The following is a 17,994-nucleotide window of genomic DNA, read 5'->3' on the forward strand; positions in this document are numbered from 1 at the left end:
TGTCACTGACTTCATGCGTCTCTGGGAGATGTTCGGCGCTGAGCTGATGTATGGTGCGACTGACTGTATGGTGATGGAAATGTCGCCGTGGCCTCGTTAGCATTCTGCTGTAACCCTCGGGCAGGGGTGTCAGATTCTCTCAAAATTTACAGCTCAGTTTGGAACCAAAAGATTCGGTGCATAATGGCTGTGGGGACCCTCATAATGAATATACTGATCCTCACTAGCAAGGTCCGCTGTGAGGAAAATGTTAATGAACAAGTACATATGTGAAAGGTTAGCGCTGGTCAAAAGCAGCACAAAAATAATGCTGAAATAGTTCAATTAACTGCAGTTTTCTTTCGATCGCTTTTAGTTGCTAAGGTAACTGCTCTCTCTTATATAGGCTTTGGGCCTTCTGCCCAAGTGTCAGCTTCAGTTATAAGGAGGTGTTATGTGTGAGTTTTTAATGCCAGCAAATCACAGTAATGAGGCCACCGCCAAATGGTCTCATATTGTCTGACTCCAAGTTGAAAGAAAACACAAAGGAAAGGAAACTGATGCCATATTTACTATATTATATTTATGATTAACACACCCGCGCGCACACACACACACACATAACCAGGACACAGCAATCTGACCGAGTCCTCGGTATCTTTATCCGCAGCCAAGCTGAGTAATTGCAGCTACAACTACAGTGCCCTGATTTGGTAGTACTAAAGATTACATCAGCTGTCGAGTCCATGACTGTTTTTTTTTTTGTATCCTTTTTCTTGTTGTAATTTGCTAATTTAATGGTCAGCTTCACTGAGAAAACAGCACAATGAAAAGTGTGCCCCAACAGAAATTGGCAGTTGGATTTGGGACATATTAGTAGTTTGGTTAATGTGTTCATGGCAGCGGTGAATCGCTCTGGTCATCGTTCCTCCGATGGCCAGAGCAATAAACATATTTAGAGCTTGTTTCATATGAAAACTTAATTGAAAGGCTTTTAACTTTGATTTTGTAAAGGCCAACAGCAGCCTTGCAGGTCTACACTCATCAGAGTCAATGACAGGACTTCTTGAACCTTCTTTGTGTCTCTAAGGCTACGTTCACACTGCAGGTCTTAATGCTCAATTCTGATTTTTTGATCAAATCCGATTTTTTTGTCTGCTTGTTCACACTACAATACTACTAATAATTATCCTTATTGCTGTTTTAGAGAGGAGCGGTGCTTCAAAGGATAGCTGCAGATTTCTGTCAGAATCTGCAGATTATGCAGTACAAATAAAATGTTCAACGTTGTCCAACGTTGTCTTCCCAGCAGTTTCACTAACATCTACACTGGATGGCCAGGAAGCGTTCGCAATGTCTTCTCGGGCGTTTCTCCGGAGCTGATAATTGGCTTGTGTCAGTGACGTAAAAGACGGATTTAATGCGACATGACCGTTCAAACAGCAGTCGCTTTCTAAAACATCGGATATGTATCGGATTCAGTACCACATACGAAAGTGACCCAGGTCGGATTTGAAAATATCGGATTTGTGCCGTTCACACTGTCATAACATGATCGGATATGGGTTGCATAGGGTCAAAAAAAATTGGATTTGATGCGCTTTTGCCTGCAGTGTGAATGTAGCCTTAAAGTATTTTAATATCTGACAAATGAAATTCCTGTATTAAATTTCTGTGCTAACAAGCCATTTTGGCTACACACCTGGACACACCCTCTCATTGGTTACTGGTTTTTCTGTACATGTGCGAGGAAAATGTAAGTCAGCCCTACGTTCCCAGCCTTTCATCAACGATGAAAGTACACGGTGTGCTTTTAAAGACTTCAACAGGAACTGTCAGACAAGGTAGGAGAGTCAGAAAGCCCTCAGAGGGGGAGCAATGAGTTTTATCCTGAGCTAAATCATTAGTGCTGCAATTAAAGATTTTCATTCCTGATGAAAGAATTTGTTTTCTCAAGTCATCTAACGAGAACACGAAACTAGTTGATTTGAATCAGAGGAATCTGAATATTTTGCTATTTTTGCTTTGACAATTACTTCAGTGTAATCTTTTATCAAAAGCGTCGCCAATTAATTTTACATTTACACAGGCTATAATTGCTCCAACTGAAAACTACATGAAAGATTTGAAAGCTGCAAGCTGATGTTGACATTACGGGATAGGAATGATTCCAGATCTGGATTTATGTTAAAATTGTTAAAATTAGATACCAGAGTTAAACAGAGAGACTGCAGAATGTTTTTTGTTGCCTCCCAAATGTCACTGAATTTTCTCATGTATTTTAGACAGTATTTAAATGAATGAAGGCTTTAAAATGTTCCTTCATGCGGTGCTCCCATGTCCTGCTTTAGACGTCTCATTCCTTGAGCACTCTGCTAAGACGGGTAGGAAATGTGAATTACAACTAAGCTACTTAACCACAATGAATTAAAGCCTAACATTTGAAAATTTGATACTGAAATTACTGTCATTATGGTGCATTATGTCTGAGCATAATGATTGCTTTGGCGCTGTTTGAAGACAAAGGCAGACTCTGGGGGAAGAGTACATTCAGAGGAAAAAGTTGATTTCATGGACGTTAATGACATGTGAACTTCAAACCTTCATTTTAGCAGCCATCATTTCCTGCCATTTCACAACTCTTCTTTTGTTAGCTACCTAAATAGTAACGCATCTGCGAGTGATTTCTCTTTCTTTGGACTCCAAAGAGAGCCGTACCCACGGAGAGGCAGAAATATCGCTGCTTTTCCGTCTTGTGTTTGCTGTGTACAACACGTGCTTAAATGAATAACAAATAGGAGAGAACGTACAGCGAAGGCTTAAGAGGAATGCAGAGATTTTTTTTTTTCCATCTCACGTCGCTAACCGACTGATTTGGAAATGTTTTCAAACCACATGCATCTTTTAGGTCAGGGAGGAAAAATAAGATACACTATACTTACGCTGAGCTTTCTTTGGCATCTGCTTTGTTTTTATGGGTACAAAGTTTGCACCAAACGTCTAGGGTGTTGACAAAGAGACAAAGTGCATACCGAGAGCGAGGACCACACAGCAACTGTGACCACGTTTTTGCAGCTGCATTATCAAACGTCCAAAACAGACACATGGAAAATGGGACCAACTCAGGCTCTTAGAATGTTTCCAGGGTTGCAAACAGTTTGGAGACCTAGTGGAGCTGTTATTAATTCCCCATCAGTTTCAGTTTAGATGCCTGAAAGCCAATTAAAGGAGAACATAATTAAATCACCCTCCTGAACAGGAACTCAAATGAATTGTGTTTGGCGACGGATGGCAGGAGAGAGGAGGAGGAGGGCACGGAGGTTAAATAAGGAGGGTAAAATTACCAAGAGTCCCAGTCTTTGCTCAGAATAATGGTTAGAATCTGACCCTGCTATGATGTGAATTAAATTGCACTTGCAACTACATCCTGCCAAACCACATGCTGTAGCTGTCGACAGACGGGGTCTACAAAAAAAATTCCAAACTCGTATTAGCCTCTATTAGTTTGTTACCTGTAGTAGCTTTAGTATACAAGCGTAAACCTCAACAACGATCTCGGCGATGAATTGACAAAATTGAAAATGTCCACCTTAAAGTCCTCTCTGTTCCTCATGTGAGCAAATCCGGAGAAAATAGTTATTGACAGCCAGGGAGAATGAGAAACACAAGTTGCATTTCAGAGCGAGAAGTGACAAAATGCTTCACTTTATTTGCTAATGAGTAAAAACTAAATGAAAAAGTAATTACAGCCTCAAAAATGAAAATTCCCCACTGCTGCCTCTGTGTGAGAGATTATTCAGAATTTTTAAATGCTGACATACCGCTTCAGATTTTCCATTTACCAAATATGATTGACAACATAAAAAAATCAAACTTTTTAAAATTTAATTTTAAATTTCTGTTCACATTACAATATAAAATATGCCCAGTTATTTATTTTAACTTTCTTTTGAGATACTGCACTGAGCTTTTATTGGTAAAATGCACTGACATTGAACTGCAGTATAATCACCTCTTTTCCCCATGCCTGCGTCACGCTTTAAGTCTTTTATTTTACACAGCTGGAGATGGAGCTAATAAATGCTGAACAATATGGTTTGTGTATATAGCATATTGGTTCCAAGCGGACCAATAATAGTTTCCATTGCAGCAATAAGCATCTATACATTTATAGAGATGTGTATGTCAGGCTGCAGTGCAGGCCAATCTGAGGCTGACTAGCAGGTCACCTGTCAGCATGGTTAACCAGCTGTTAACCTGCTGACTGGACTGGGAATGTCTAAAAACATGATCTCATGTTAGTTGAATATCTGTTTGATCTGCTGTATTGATGTTATCAGGAGCAATTTACTTGGCACAATGATTATAAAAATTTCATATATGAACTAAATCTGCAACTTTACATCAAAATTCTGTCTATTCAAATTTACCATAAATAGGAAAAGTAGCCACAGTCCTCAAAACCTACTATATGACAGGCTTTAAACATGTTTTTGTGAATACCCTGCTGAAGGTTTATGGTTTTGATTAAAACACTTTTTAAAATTATTTGTTTTGACCTGTTTTTGCTGCCATTAATAAGAAGCACACAGATTTAACCCTGCAGCGAGTATTTTAACCCTAGAACACTATCGCTATAAATAGTAACACGATCACTAATGCCGGGTGATTTTTACCCGATATAATATAACCAATCAAAAGTAATCAAATATATCAAAATATGACAACACATGACAAATTAGAGTGGTCTTCTTTTACTTTTAACTGTGCCATGTCTAACAAAATGAAAAATAGAACTCCTAAAACAAAATAATGACTCTGGAAAGCTGGTCTTTGGTCCACCCATTCCTGGGACATTTGAGACTTCCCTGGTGAAGGCACAGGCTCCTCGACACGCAAACAGCTGCAGGAGGGAGAAATCATGTAAATGTATTTTCTCGGGTGTAAATCACCCAGCGATAGTGTTCTAGGGTTAAAGATGGTTCTGGTCTCTTTTACCTATGATTCATGTTCCAAAAGTAAGTAATCTCATTATTAGGTTTTTTTCATGCACAAAGCAGTTAATAGGCACAAAAATGACACTTATTTTGACTGCCTTTTCTGTTACTTCTAATAAACCAATTTATTTGGTTAAGTAATCGAAGAAAAACAATTTCATTTATAATGTAAGATATGTTTCTGTGAACAGGTTTTACAGACTCTAATATGTTGATCAATGAAGTCATAGTGGGACATCTGGTTTGTAGTAATCTTTAAATATTTTGTGGAGAAACCCTTAACGGCAGTAAGTCTTGCTACTTTTGGTTTAGTACAATGTACTGACTACAAGTGGAAAATTACAATGAAATCAAACCCTATAATGTTTTTTTAAAAACCCAGTATATTTCCACACAGCTTTCCATTATCATTGCTACACCAAAGGGCCAGTTCCAGTGAAAAGCTATGAAAAGCTGCAGGAAAAATACATTGGCGAATTCACGGTTGGAAAGATTTTTATGATTAAGAAATCGTAACTGTGCGCATGAATACAAGGGTGGGGTCTTAAATGACTCCAATTGGTCACTTGAAGGTTAAATAGATTTATGAACTGAACTACATTCCAATCCATACTTATTAAAGCAATTATCAAAATTAAAGAAAAAAGAAAGTGTCTGAAGAGATTTACAAAGAAATGCTGCTGTGTGCTTATTCTTGGCAGCTAAGCATGGTGTGTGTGTGTGTGTGTTCACATGCGCACGCGTTTTACCTCAAGGCCATACTCCATTGTCCTGGGAGAGCCACAAGGAGGAATTCCTTTCATGTGTCATCTCCTGTCACAGTGCTGTCCTGACAGAGGCTTAGTGACATACGAGAGGCCTCGGCACAATGTCCTGCTTTTAGTCAAATGAAGTGTCTGGCAGCTGCTGCATTCATCAAAATCAAAGGATAATCTGCTTTCCATATAAAATCAAGTGATGATTAACTTTTTTCCCCCCCAGAGGGGGAGGGTGGGAGCGTAAATGCTAGCACCTTTAAGGAGACACTTGAGAGACAAGAGGCGGGGAAGGTTCGCTAAAAGTGCAGAGTGGTGCTGGAAGATTTGAGGCTCTCAGGTTAGAGAGCTGCTCTGTTTAGGCTCACTTCTGAATTAGGAATTTCATTTTATCGTAATCAGGATTAATTTCAAACAAAACACCAATCACACAATAGGCTCCTGTACATGATTCAAACTGAGTGCTACCATTACCCACCTTTGCACATGTGAAAAGCATAGATAATGACAAAGAAGCAGAAGCAGAGAAATGTGTAATGTCAGCATTATACACAGAGGGAACGTAAAAATGTATTTACACTGAAGTCATTATTTCATATATAAATGAAGGACAACCACAGCAGAGCAGCTTTTTTATATCAGGGTGTAAAAACCAAACTAGAAAATTTAGTATGGCTGGAGGAGCTCTCTACAATCTGCTACAGCTTAGAGCTTAGCAGGTTATAGTTTGGCCTGTCCTTGGTTGATGATAATTACTGTTAAAGCAATGGAAAAATCTAATTTTATGAAGGACACAAGCTCAGTATATGACAAAATTGCTCTATATACTAGAAATGTTGCTGGAGAATCTAATTTCACAACATTTCTTAAGTCCCACAATGTTCATGCTGATTTAGCCCTGTTTTGGAAAACAAAACCTTTTTCCCACAAAAAAATTTAATGTCCATTTAAACTTATGCTACTAATGAGTTGTAGTGAAAAGCGGGATATGATAGTCAATCTGGGACAGGCGATGGAAGCAAGCTTCCTCCGAAGGGCGCCTGGGCTCTTCCTTAGAGAGGAGCGTAAATAGCTGCTCCTCCACATCGAAAGGAGGCAGTTGAGGTGGTTCAAGCATCTGAACAGGTTCCCTCCTGGGAAGGTGAGGCGTTTCGAATGAACAGGGAGGAGGCACGATAGAAAAATTATGTCTCTTGGGTGGCTAGGGAACATCTACACCACCAGAAGAGCTGGAGGAGGTGGGCGGGGTTTCTGCTGATTTATGCTTGAGCGGGGTTAGTGCAGACGCAGTCCAACTGCAGAGAGTGTTTGCTGTCAATGGAGTGGACAAAATATGCAGTAAATATGATACTCTAGTTTGTGCTGTTGGTCCATCAGTCCGCCGTGGAATAGAGTGAAGTTATAGCATACAAAGAGCTGAAGTCACACTGAGTGCTAAAACAATAAAAAGTATTCACTGCATTCACTGTCTGTGATTTTCATGGTGTAAAAATATTTGATTATGTTTTGCATTTCTCCCATTCCTGGTGAACTCTGTTGCTCCCTTCCTTATTCCAAACCACTTGTCAACCAATAAGCATTTGACCGACGCGTAGGTCATCCACATCCAGCACTGTGCAGCTCGGATTTTGGAGGACTGCGCTGGAGCTGTCCAAATGGCAACGTGTATGCAGACGGACGCATTTGCAGGACCATAAATTTAGCTTTTGACTGCTGCCTCCGTGACCCAGATTGAGATAAGCGTCCAAAAACTGCTAGACATAAAAAATGTGGCATTTTAAGTTTCGAAGAGGATTCCTTAAGTTATTAGCGTGCACATATTTGATTAATATGCACTGTATACCTCGTGCATTTTTAAAACCTCTGAGTCACCCTGCATTTATGTGGCATCGTGGCCTCAGAGAGCATTCAGCAAGAGACTCCAGTGTTTGTTGAATGACTTAAAACCACTTTTCTAAATGGTCCAATCCTTGTCATCATGTACTGTGCATTAGTTGCCATGGAAAAACCCAACTCTTGTTCCAAGTATAAAGCCACAGCATCTCACAAAGCATGCTCTGTATCTTTATTTCTTGTTTTCTGGGGTATTCATATGTTTAAGCAGCAAATAATTTGACAGATATTTCAAACACATGCATCATATTTAAATAAAATTGATAGACATAAAATATAAATAAAGATATCAAACAGTTATATTGGATCCATGCAATGAATTAAAATCATTCCTGTTATAATCAACACAATCAAAGCTATTAAGAAGCTTCATACTACTGATTTAAGGCATCCACATACACAGAAATATTATTTGCTTTTGTTACCCTGTATTATTCACATGCTGTAATAAAGCTGTTATACTTTACTGTTACAAAGCCTTGTAACACCCCAACAGATCACTACTGCCACAGTGAAGCTGCAAATATATATTCCTGATCCAATTTAGGACCAACGAAGTGAGCTGTGAATCTGTTCATCACAAGTCATGACCAATATCATCTACACTGGACTGCAATCTGACGGAGCAGGGGCCATTAGACGGCCTGGAACTACCGGACCTCCTTTTCTTTAAAATTACACCCTCCTGGATTGACCAAGCACCAGCTAACCCTCTGCTATTTGTGGTAATTAGTCCAGAATGTGAGCTGTCAACATGCAAAAAATCGTGCCAGTAGGCCCACAATGTCGCAGACACCCCCACTGTGTTCAACAACAAGCAGCTAGCCTCGGCCACTGGAATGCATTAACTTTCTCCTCTCTTTTTTTTTTCCCTCGGCGACTCATGTCAAATTCAGGTCCCTCAGAACAAAATCTTAATAATTAACTGGCAAATTTTAACATGATTGCTTCTGACACACCTACTCTGGTAATTATTGCTTTGAGGCCATGTGCTAATGAAATTAATGCATTCATTGCCCCAACAAATTAGCATAACTCATACAAATGGCCCACATTTGAGACCCCGTTGCAATAAGGGGAAAACAACATACAGGAAAAAGAAGCTTGAAGAATAAAAATAAAGATGCAAAATGAAATGGCTGACGCATTGAATCGGAGACTATGATGAGCACTGCTCGCTCAAAGTCGTAATGGCTAAAGCCTCTTAATGTTAACCAAGGGTGATTGCAGTAATGCATTATAGAGCGATAGCTGCGCAGGACAAAATGATTATCACCATCATTAGAGTCATTGCAGATCTACATATACATCTCTCTGTGGACAAATATTAAATGCCCATGCCACTGCAGACATTAAAATGTTATTATACTGATGCATTAACTTACTGTAGCAGAGTTCATATCAATATATAGTAGGAGCTTCCCAACAATCACTCTCTAAATGGTGCAGCTGCCACTCGCAGCACTCCCTGGCCCTGCCACTAACCCCTGTTCGTGGCTGTTTGGTCTCTCAGTGGGATGTCTCTCAGACACTTACTCCTCGGCATTAATAATTGACAATGATGCCATCGGTACAATAGGCGAGGACAAATGCAACAGTCAGTTGGAGATGCTGCAGAAGTGCGAGAAATGTCCCCTCGTAGCTAAAAGAAGGGGAGGGATGGTTGTAACACCTAAAAAAATGCGTTTGCCTGCAGCCAGATACTGTCAGGGAAGAAGGAAAGTAATGAAAATGGCCTCAACACTGGATTACATTATTACAGTCAGGTGATAGTCTGCAGGGTAGTGTGACAGCTCGCAGTAGTGCTTCCATAACTTCTCTTTATATATCATGGCGACTTCATTTTATACAGCAAATCGGTAACTCACAGCCCCACAGTCAGGTGCATGATTATATCTGTAGGACAACAGAGCAGCAGGATTTGTGCTAAAGGATAAACTGAAATGAAAATGTAATTGAAAGTGTATGAATCAGCATGTTTAAATAGGTCAGAAAGGAGAAGTTCCCCTGTTGTTGGTGCCACAGCAACACTGACAAGTCGGAAAATAAGGACACTTGGTCTTTAAGTGCCGTGTTTCTTTGACCAGGGAGTGAAAGTCAGAGTAAACAGTGAGTGAAAAACGCAGAGCTCCCAAATGGGACTTAAACAGCCATTGCCTGGTTAATAGTCATAGAATTTATGGCACTGCCACCTTGCCAATCTCCAAATACACACTGCAAAAAGTGTACAGTTTGCTCCCGGCATGTAATACTGCTGATGACAGAGGACACCTTTTGTAAAAAAAAAAAAATGGCAGAATTCGACCCTTTGAAAGCTAAAAGGCATTGGGACAAATATGGTTTCTGTGATACTGAGTACTTTTATGTTTGTTCTAATGTTCATTTTCCTCAAGTCAGTCTTGTGTTTGATTAGTTATTTGATGCCAAAAACTGCAACATTGCTGATTGAATGAAGTACACCTGGAGGCATCTGCAGACCTTTGAAATTAGACATAAGAACATAAAGGACGGCTCCTTTTTTGGCACCTTGTGATTTGTCACCTCTCTCCAACCTCCAAGAAAGTTGCTCTGCAGCAAACTGCACTAACTGAGACTCTGAGGGATTTTGCTTTTTTCTTCTTTTCTTTTTTCTTCTGTTTAGAAAGTTAGTTTGACTTTTGAAGGCCAGCTGAACTGACAAGATAATTTTGCTTTAGCTGGTGAGTCAGGAGCACAACACCTAAAATCAGAAACATTAGCAGTTACTCTAAGAGTTCTTCATTCAAGGGACTTTCCAGCAAAAATAGGACCTCAATACCACAACTGCAGTTTGTTAGAAATCGCTTTACCAGAGTAGGGTGACAGCCCGTCGACATCGACCATCTTCGTATACAATCTCAGCTCGAAAATGCTTCAATGAGAATTCCTCGCTCAGAAGCAAGAAATGCTCATTTTTAAGGAGAAAAACAAAAGAAATAAGAACACAATTCTTAAACCAGCCTTATTAGATTATCATCTTCTTTTACGTGAAACCCATGAAAAGACCTTAAAAGCATACTCATCACCCCGCTGCCAAAAAACAACATCTCACTGTTTTTTTAGCCCCACAGTGGCAACGACACACACTCGAGACTTCCACCCCAAGCTAAATGTTTCATTTAATTTGCTCAGAGTGAGACTGTGGATGTGCACTCGCACGATTTCATGTTTAAAATATCTTCGACACCTGAAAGGTCGTCGTCAAAGTTACTGTGACATTTTCTCCCACAGAGTGGATCCTTCCCATACGTACACACAGGACCAGACAGCGAATCCGACACTGGAGAGCAAACAATGAATAAAACACTCAAGAGCCAGCTTGTGATGCTTTGACCCACGACACAAGCATGAATACATACAACACATCAACGGCATACTTCCTAATCTGAGATGGTTAGTAATGCGGCCACCTTCTCCAGCATGCAGGCCCATCTGTGATGACACATCAGCTCCGCCGTTTCAAATGAATAAACTCACAAACACGAGACACAATGTGTTGACAGAAAATTTGCATTAGGAATGTAACACAGGAAAGCATGATTAATTTCTGCTCACGAAATGAATACAGATTTTGTCATTACATGGCTTGTATCCTCTGCCAAATATTATAATGTTTCGCCCTCCTTTTCCGCAGCGAATGTTCGGCTGCAATAATAAGGAATAAAAGACAGCTTACAGCTCATAAGCAACACAACTGCTGGCAAATCAGCTAAATCACAGAGCAAAACAAAGACCTGATTGCTCATTAGTATTATAGATCTGCTCTCTTTAAATCTGCTTGTGAGATGCAGACACTGTTTAATGGCTTAACTGGGGTTTGTTTAAATGTGCACCATCTACATTTCACACAGTAAAGATTAAAAGAATGAGACATAACCAGATATCTCACTGAATTTGATATCACGGCCCCCTTTTCAAAACACACATGCTCGTCGATACACTTACCTTGGCCTTGCAGATGATGCATCGCGCTCTGTCTTCACTCCCACATCCCTGTAAGGAAAAGGATATTTAAAAGTAATTTAGTGACAATGAGCCGTGAAAACAGCGGCTCCAAAGTTCCTGAATGACACGCATGAACAACGAATCATTTGTTTGTTGTTTTGATCAATAAACTAATTAAGTTTGTTGGGGAAATGGTGCACTATTTTAAACCCAAAGGTGCACTATGCATAACAATGCTAATTTAATTAAATTGCTTAAAAGCCTTTATAGTATGGTGGCCTTGAGGAGCAAAAACACAACTTCTTTTTTTTTTTTTTAAATAAGCATTAGCCAAAACAAAAATCATACAGAAAACCAACACTGTATAAAAAAAACCCCACAAATCGTAAAAATAACACTAACAAAAGCATTTCACAAGACACAAGGACAAAGGAGAGAACACAATTCAAAAAATGCATTAAAAACACAAAGGATCAGAAAACAACCTTTGACAAAACAACAAAATATGAAACATCAATATTTCACAAAACTCAAAAAGCACATCAAACCGAAAGCAACATTTCAGACACCGCACTCTTGTTGTTTTACTGATTGTGGTTTTTTTTGGCTGGTTTGCACACGAGGCCTCCTCTAACTACAATAAATAGCATGAACACGTGCGCGTATTTAACGCTTAGACTAAATGCATCACTTCATATGACAGAAGCACGCATCCAGTAACATGTTTAACAATCTTTAAGCTGGTGCTCGCTCGCTAAACACGCTAATAACAAGAAAAGCATTTGTGCGTACACAAACCACTAACATGCATGGCATGCAGGAGCACATTTTGATAGATGTTAATGGCATATAATTATAGAACACTGCTATTAGGCAATGTGATTTTATAAAGAGGACCATTGCCCCTGGCACTGTGGCCTGATTGCTGCAAGTGTTGGTTTGATGAATGTAAACCAGGTCTGTTTGCAGAGATGTCAGCCAATGAGAGTGAAAGGGAGAGAAGAGGGTTAGACGCTTAACTCGCAATTAAAAGGAGACATAGTCATGCACCCAAACAAATTTATCACAAATGAGAAACATATCTAACGTACGTCAGAAACTAAACTCATTTTCTGCACATCTCATTATGTTTTTCATCACTTCACACATTCTCCATTGAATCGGTTCTATATTTAACTCTTCAGCGTGACTTCTTTTTTCCTCTGCGTTTTTTCAAACGGTTGGAATTACAAATTCTAAAGAGCATTTTTTTTCTGATTAACCTCAATATAATGAAACCAGATGGATAAAAAAAATAAGAATTTATCTGTAGAGATCCTAGTCAAGTACTCAAGCTGTCAGTGAGTGGGCAGGCAGTGCTCACACCAGTCCACACTCAGCTGGTGCTATACAGTCTACTCATGCCCTTGTACTTCGTGCTTTGAGGGGTTTCACCCCTCTAGGAATGCACTCCCTATAATGAGGGTCAGAGGTCAAAGTGCTGCCGTGCCTGGAGGCCGGGATCTCCCAGGCACACTCAGTCACTGACTCTGTCCCTATATTTAAATCCTGCTTCAGGACATGTTTTTCAAAGGGCATCTCCTAACTAGTTCCTGGTTACTAATTAGTTCTGTGCCATGCTATTTGTCTTTAGGAACCTGAGTGAAGAGGAGGAGGAGGAGGAGAAGGGGGAGGGAGCCAAATGAGGCAGCCCTAAAAAAAGATAGCGTATGTTTTGCCTCAGTGGAGACGATAATCACTCAGACAGTCCTCTGCTGCAAACATGCTGAAGTATGTATCAACAGCTGAAATGAATGCCAGTGGTGTTTCGCCGTGTTTGAATTCTGCGTGCCCACTCTTTAGTGACAACATCTGTGTGATACTGTTGTGGCTGAAATTAAATAAGGACGTGGATTTTTTTTTTCCCCCTTCCCGTACAAGCTGCTTTTAGAGGAGTGGTAACTGTGCATGCTATCACTCCCAGCTGGCTAGCTCTGTCTCTCTCAAGTCAAATCATTATTGGATTACATTTTCTGGCTTCATAAAATGCGGTTAAGAGGCACTTTAGACATATGTGCATGACCTGCTTTCCAGAGATGGCTATCAGAGCAAAAGTGACAGGTCAATTGCTGATTTCTGTTCCGTAAAAAGAGAAAGGGGCTCCCAACCCTGAGCACTCTAAATGGATGCATGTTCCCCCCTCTCTCTGTGTCTGCTTCTCTCTCTCTCTCTCTCTCTCACACACACACACACACTCACGTTAAAAGTACTCGGCACACACACTCATCCCAGAGCGTGTAGCATGCCCGTTTCATAAGCCTGTGTGTATGTCTGTATATAATTGTATAGTGGGAAGACACACACTTAATGGAAGAGGCTCTTCACTCTGACAGCTGGGTGGTGCAGATGAAAGGTCTGCTGTAGCATGTTGTCTACCACTTGTGGAGTATCCAAAGAGACCCAAAGCTCTCTGGAGTGGACGACACAACAAGCTTACGCACATTTTTCTTTGATTAATCTACAAGCATCAGTATGCTGTGAAGTGCATACATTATGATGCAGAATTAGATCTTGATGCATTTATATACAGCTGGAATTTGTTTATACCTCAAATGGAATCAAGCACTATCCAAACGTGCATTAGTGACACAGATGAAATTACTTTTCAGTTTATTTGCTCTTTGGCTCTACAGTCAAATCCGAAATCAGATGGTTGAAATTTGTGCCGACACATCCTCACATTTAACTCTCTAGAAGGCGTAAACGCCACACAGACTGAAGCCTACTACATTTCCCACCATGCAACTGTGTGTATTTATTCAACTTGAGAATAGATTTTATTTGAAAAAGCAGAAAACGTGGAACATTTTAGGAAGATTTTTTTCCACCGTTTGACTTTCTAATTTATTGAAATTATCTTCTGCTTTTTTTTGTTGTTGTTGTTTTTGGGAGCATCCCTAATGGTGACAGAACTTCATGACAAGGTTAAACTTACATATTTAACTTAAGTTTAGTTATAAAAAACGGTCCGCATCATTATGCTCATGGTTGCCATGGTGATGTCGTCCCTACACAAAATATACTTTTTCCTGAAATGCATCACTCATCAATTTGTGTGCATCAGATTATTTTGTGTGGCTAACGTTAGCTGTTAGTTGCCTTGTCTTACTGCAGACTAGCGTCCACACGCCTGCGCAGGATGTAGTTTATGGAATGTTTCAGTCAAATGGTTATGTTCACTTTTGAAATCCAAATACTGCAGCACTGCACCGATTTGCACAGCTGTCTGCTTACTTTCCACCGCGCTCATTTACAACTTCCCATTAAAGCCGTCTGTGGGGGCTGCAGACCCTGTTAATGGTGCGTGGCATCATACCATCTTAATAAAGTAAGAATACTTTGTTTAACTGATTAGCTGACTAGCAAAAGCAGCCCCTAGTTGCCACCCACAGTTTAGGAAAATGTGGCTCTTTAACTGCTAAATGCTTAAATATATTTACCAGCTTTTTCCTAAAACTGTCAGTCTGCATGTTGGTGACGTTCAGGGGGTTTATCAGAGCTACCTGCTGCTACAAGGTTGGTAAGACAGCTAAATGGAAGCGCTAAAAATGCTACATTATAAAACCACAGCTCCTAGCCTAAGAGAGAGTCATTACACACAACACATAGCCATTCAATCTGTTTTTCACTTCAAACATTAAATTAGAGCTTTAACTTTCACAGTGCCGTCTGCTACGATTCTCAGAGCTAACAACCAGTACTTTTAGAGTCATATTGTGATTACTGCTGTATGACGCCCTTTAAGGCAGTTGTACAGTGATCACATTATGTAAAACTGAACAGCGCATCAGTGCATCTGTCCAAGCAAAGTAACAAGCTCGTAAAGTGCACTTTCATGTCCTGTGACATAAAAACTCATTTGCATACAGAGAAGGTTTTTTACTTCTGTGAAAGACTGCAGCTGAGGTGTTAAAGTCCGCTGCTGAATTTACATTTTCACATCAACACACCTCTTCACTCGCTTTTTAGCTTTTATCTTTTATTTCTGGGAAAATACTTGGTACACAGCGGTAATTATACATTCTGGCAATCCAATTTCTGGCAGCGACAGCAGCAGCAGTTTGTTGGGAATTAATGGTGGAAGAGTAATTAGCATGAGCAGAAAGAAGCTCCATGACTGAACAGAAAGAGAAATGTATGCCACCTACGGAACCTTAGATTTTATCAACTGAGAAGAGTGTAAAGTGAGCTTTTGGGAGGTGCAGTCCAAAAACACCGGCTCCCCGACCAATGTGTTAGTACAACTGCTGGTTCAAGAAGGACTACAGATGTTAATGAGCTCCTCTGTGGTAGGTGACCTGTGCTGGGCACTTGATAGCTTCCTGGATTTCAGCCAGTCCATTAAGAGGTACTTCTCACTGTCTTGGCCTCCGTGTTTCAACTGTATAACGATGACGCGTCACCATTGTTAGCAACCCTCATTAAAACTAATTGGTATTTCTATTTGAAAGGTAGCTCATTAGGCAAGCAATGTTTTGTCTCAATAAGGCGAGACGGCAAATACATTTAGTCAATTTTGGAAAACCAGCACAGACGTTTCACCGCTTACACTTTAACAAACAGCTGATGGCAATTCAAAAATATCACAGTTCCCTACATGGAAAGTCTGTCTTACCCTCTGGATCCATGTGGACAGACACACGTGATGGGCAAGTAAATTCTTGCAGTCGCAGAAATTCCTCAGCGGGTCACTGGCTTTAAGTTCACCATCCCTGCATATAAAGCACTCTGATGTCTCTGTGGAAGACGAGCAGAAGATGGAGATTATGAATGGTTTCACATTGGATCAAAGGCTAATCCCTGATTCGCGTTAAGATTCATATCAAATATTCATCCATGTATAGCGATACTTATTTCCTATTACAGTGTTCAACACACACAGTACGGTTCCACAGAGCATTAGACATTCATGTTATTCCCAGTGGGAACGCAGAGAAGGGAATGTGGGCTTATGATGCTTTTTCATTATTTTCTGCCACATATAAACTATTAAAATAGTGCATGCTCACATTAAATACGGCCACAGTTTCAGATAATGAGGTCCGAATATTTACAAGTCATCCCTGTTAGTTAAAAGTTCAGGATTGAGACTGCTATAAATATGAAGTTTCAGAGAGTTTTTTGCATGATGTCAGTGTTAGCAGATATCCTAATATGGTCAGACACAACTGTCTGCTTTCGAGGGGCAGCCAATAAGGAGTAAGAGTTAACTGTGAACTTTAAAAAGCTTCAACTGTACAGGGAGTGCAGAATTATTTGGCAAATGAGTATTTTGTCCACATCATCCTATTCATGCATGTTGTCTTACTCCAAGCTGTATAGGCTCGAAAGCCTACTACCAATTAAGCATATTAGGTGATGTGCATCTCTGTAATGAGAAGGGGTGTGGTCTAATGACATCAACACCCTGTATCAGGTGTGCATAATTATTAGGCAACTTCCTTTCCTTTGGCAAAATGGGTCAAAAGAAGGACTTGACAGGCTCAGAAAAGTCAAAAATAGTGAGATATCTTACAGAGGGATGCAGCAGTCTCAAAATTGCAAAGCTTCTGAAGCGTGATCATCGAACAATCAAGCGTTTCATTCAAAATAGTCAACAGGGTCGCAAGAAGCGTGTGGAAAAACCAAGGCGCAAAATAACTGCCCATGAACTGAGAAAAGTCAAGCGTGCAGCTGCCAAGATACCATTTGCCACCAGTTTGGCCATATTTCAGAGCTGCAACATCACTGGAGCGCCCAAAAGCACAAGGTGTGCAATACTCAGAGACATGGCCAAGGTAAGAAAGGCTGAAAGACGACCACCACTGAACAAGACACACAAGCTGAAACGTCAAGACTGGGCCAAGAAATATCTCAAGACTGATTTTTCTAAGGTTTTATGGACTGATGAAATGAGAGTGAGTCTTGATGGGCCAGATGGATGGGCCCGTGGCTGGATTGGTAAAGGGCAGAGAGCTCCAGTCCGACTCAGACGCCAGCAAGGTGGAGGTGGAGTACTGGTTTGGGCTGGTATCATCAAAGATGAGCTTGTGGGGCCTTTTCGGGTTGAGGATGGAGTCAAGCTCAACTCCCAGTCCTACTGCCAGTTCCTGGAAGACACCTTCTTCAAGCAGTGGTACAGGAAGAAGTCTGCATCCTTCAAGAAAAACATGATTTTCATGCAGGACAATGCTCCATCACACGCGTCCAAGTACTCCACAGCGTGGCTGGCAAGAAAGGGTATAAAAGAAGAAAAACTAATGACATGGCCTCCTTGTTCACCTGATCTGAACCCCATTGAGAACCTGTGGTCCATCATCAAATGTCAGATTGCTGCACGCAATGTTGATGTGAACAGATCAAAACACTGACAGAATCCATGGATGGCA

The 17,994-nt window shown here is 40.4% G+C and overlaps 1 protein-coding gene across 4 annotated transcripts in view; it reads right to left on the reverse strand.

The window, feature by feature from the left end:
- Window positions 1–17,994, reverse strand: part of LOC101486318 (uncharacterized) — a 129,216-nt gene that overhangs the window by 62,653 nt on the left and 48,569 nt on the right. For all 4 annotated transcript variants that reach the window (XM_076880280.1, XM_076880279.1, XM_004552873.4 and 1 more), the window contains exons 2-3: window positions 16,242–16,363; window positions 11,588–11,635 (exon numbers count right to left, since the gene is read on the reverse strand). In XM_076880280.1, coding sequence (XP_076736395.1) covers window positions 11,588–11,635; window positions 16,242–16,363 — 170 coding nt within the window. The remainder of the gene's footprint in view (window positions 1–11,587; window positions 11,636–16,241; window positions 16,364–17,994) is intronic.

The sequence above is a fragment of the Maylandia zebra genome, linkage group LG23, assembly GCF_041146795.1.
Source record: "Maylandia zebra isolate NMK-2024a linkage group LG23, Mzebra_GT3a, whole genome shotgun sequence".
Classification (NCBI taxonomy): Eukaryota; Metazoa; Chordata; class Actinopteri; order Cichliformes; family Cichlidae; genus Maylandia; species Maylandia zebra.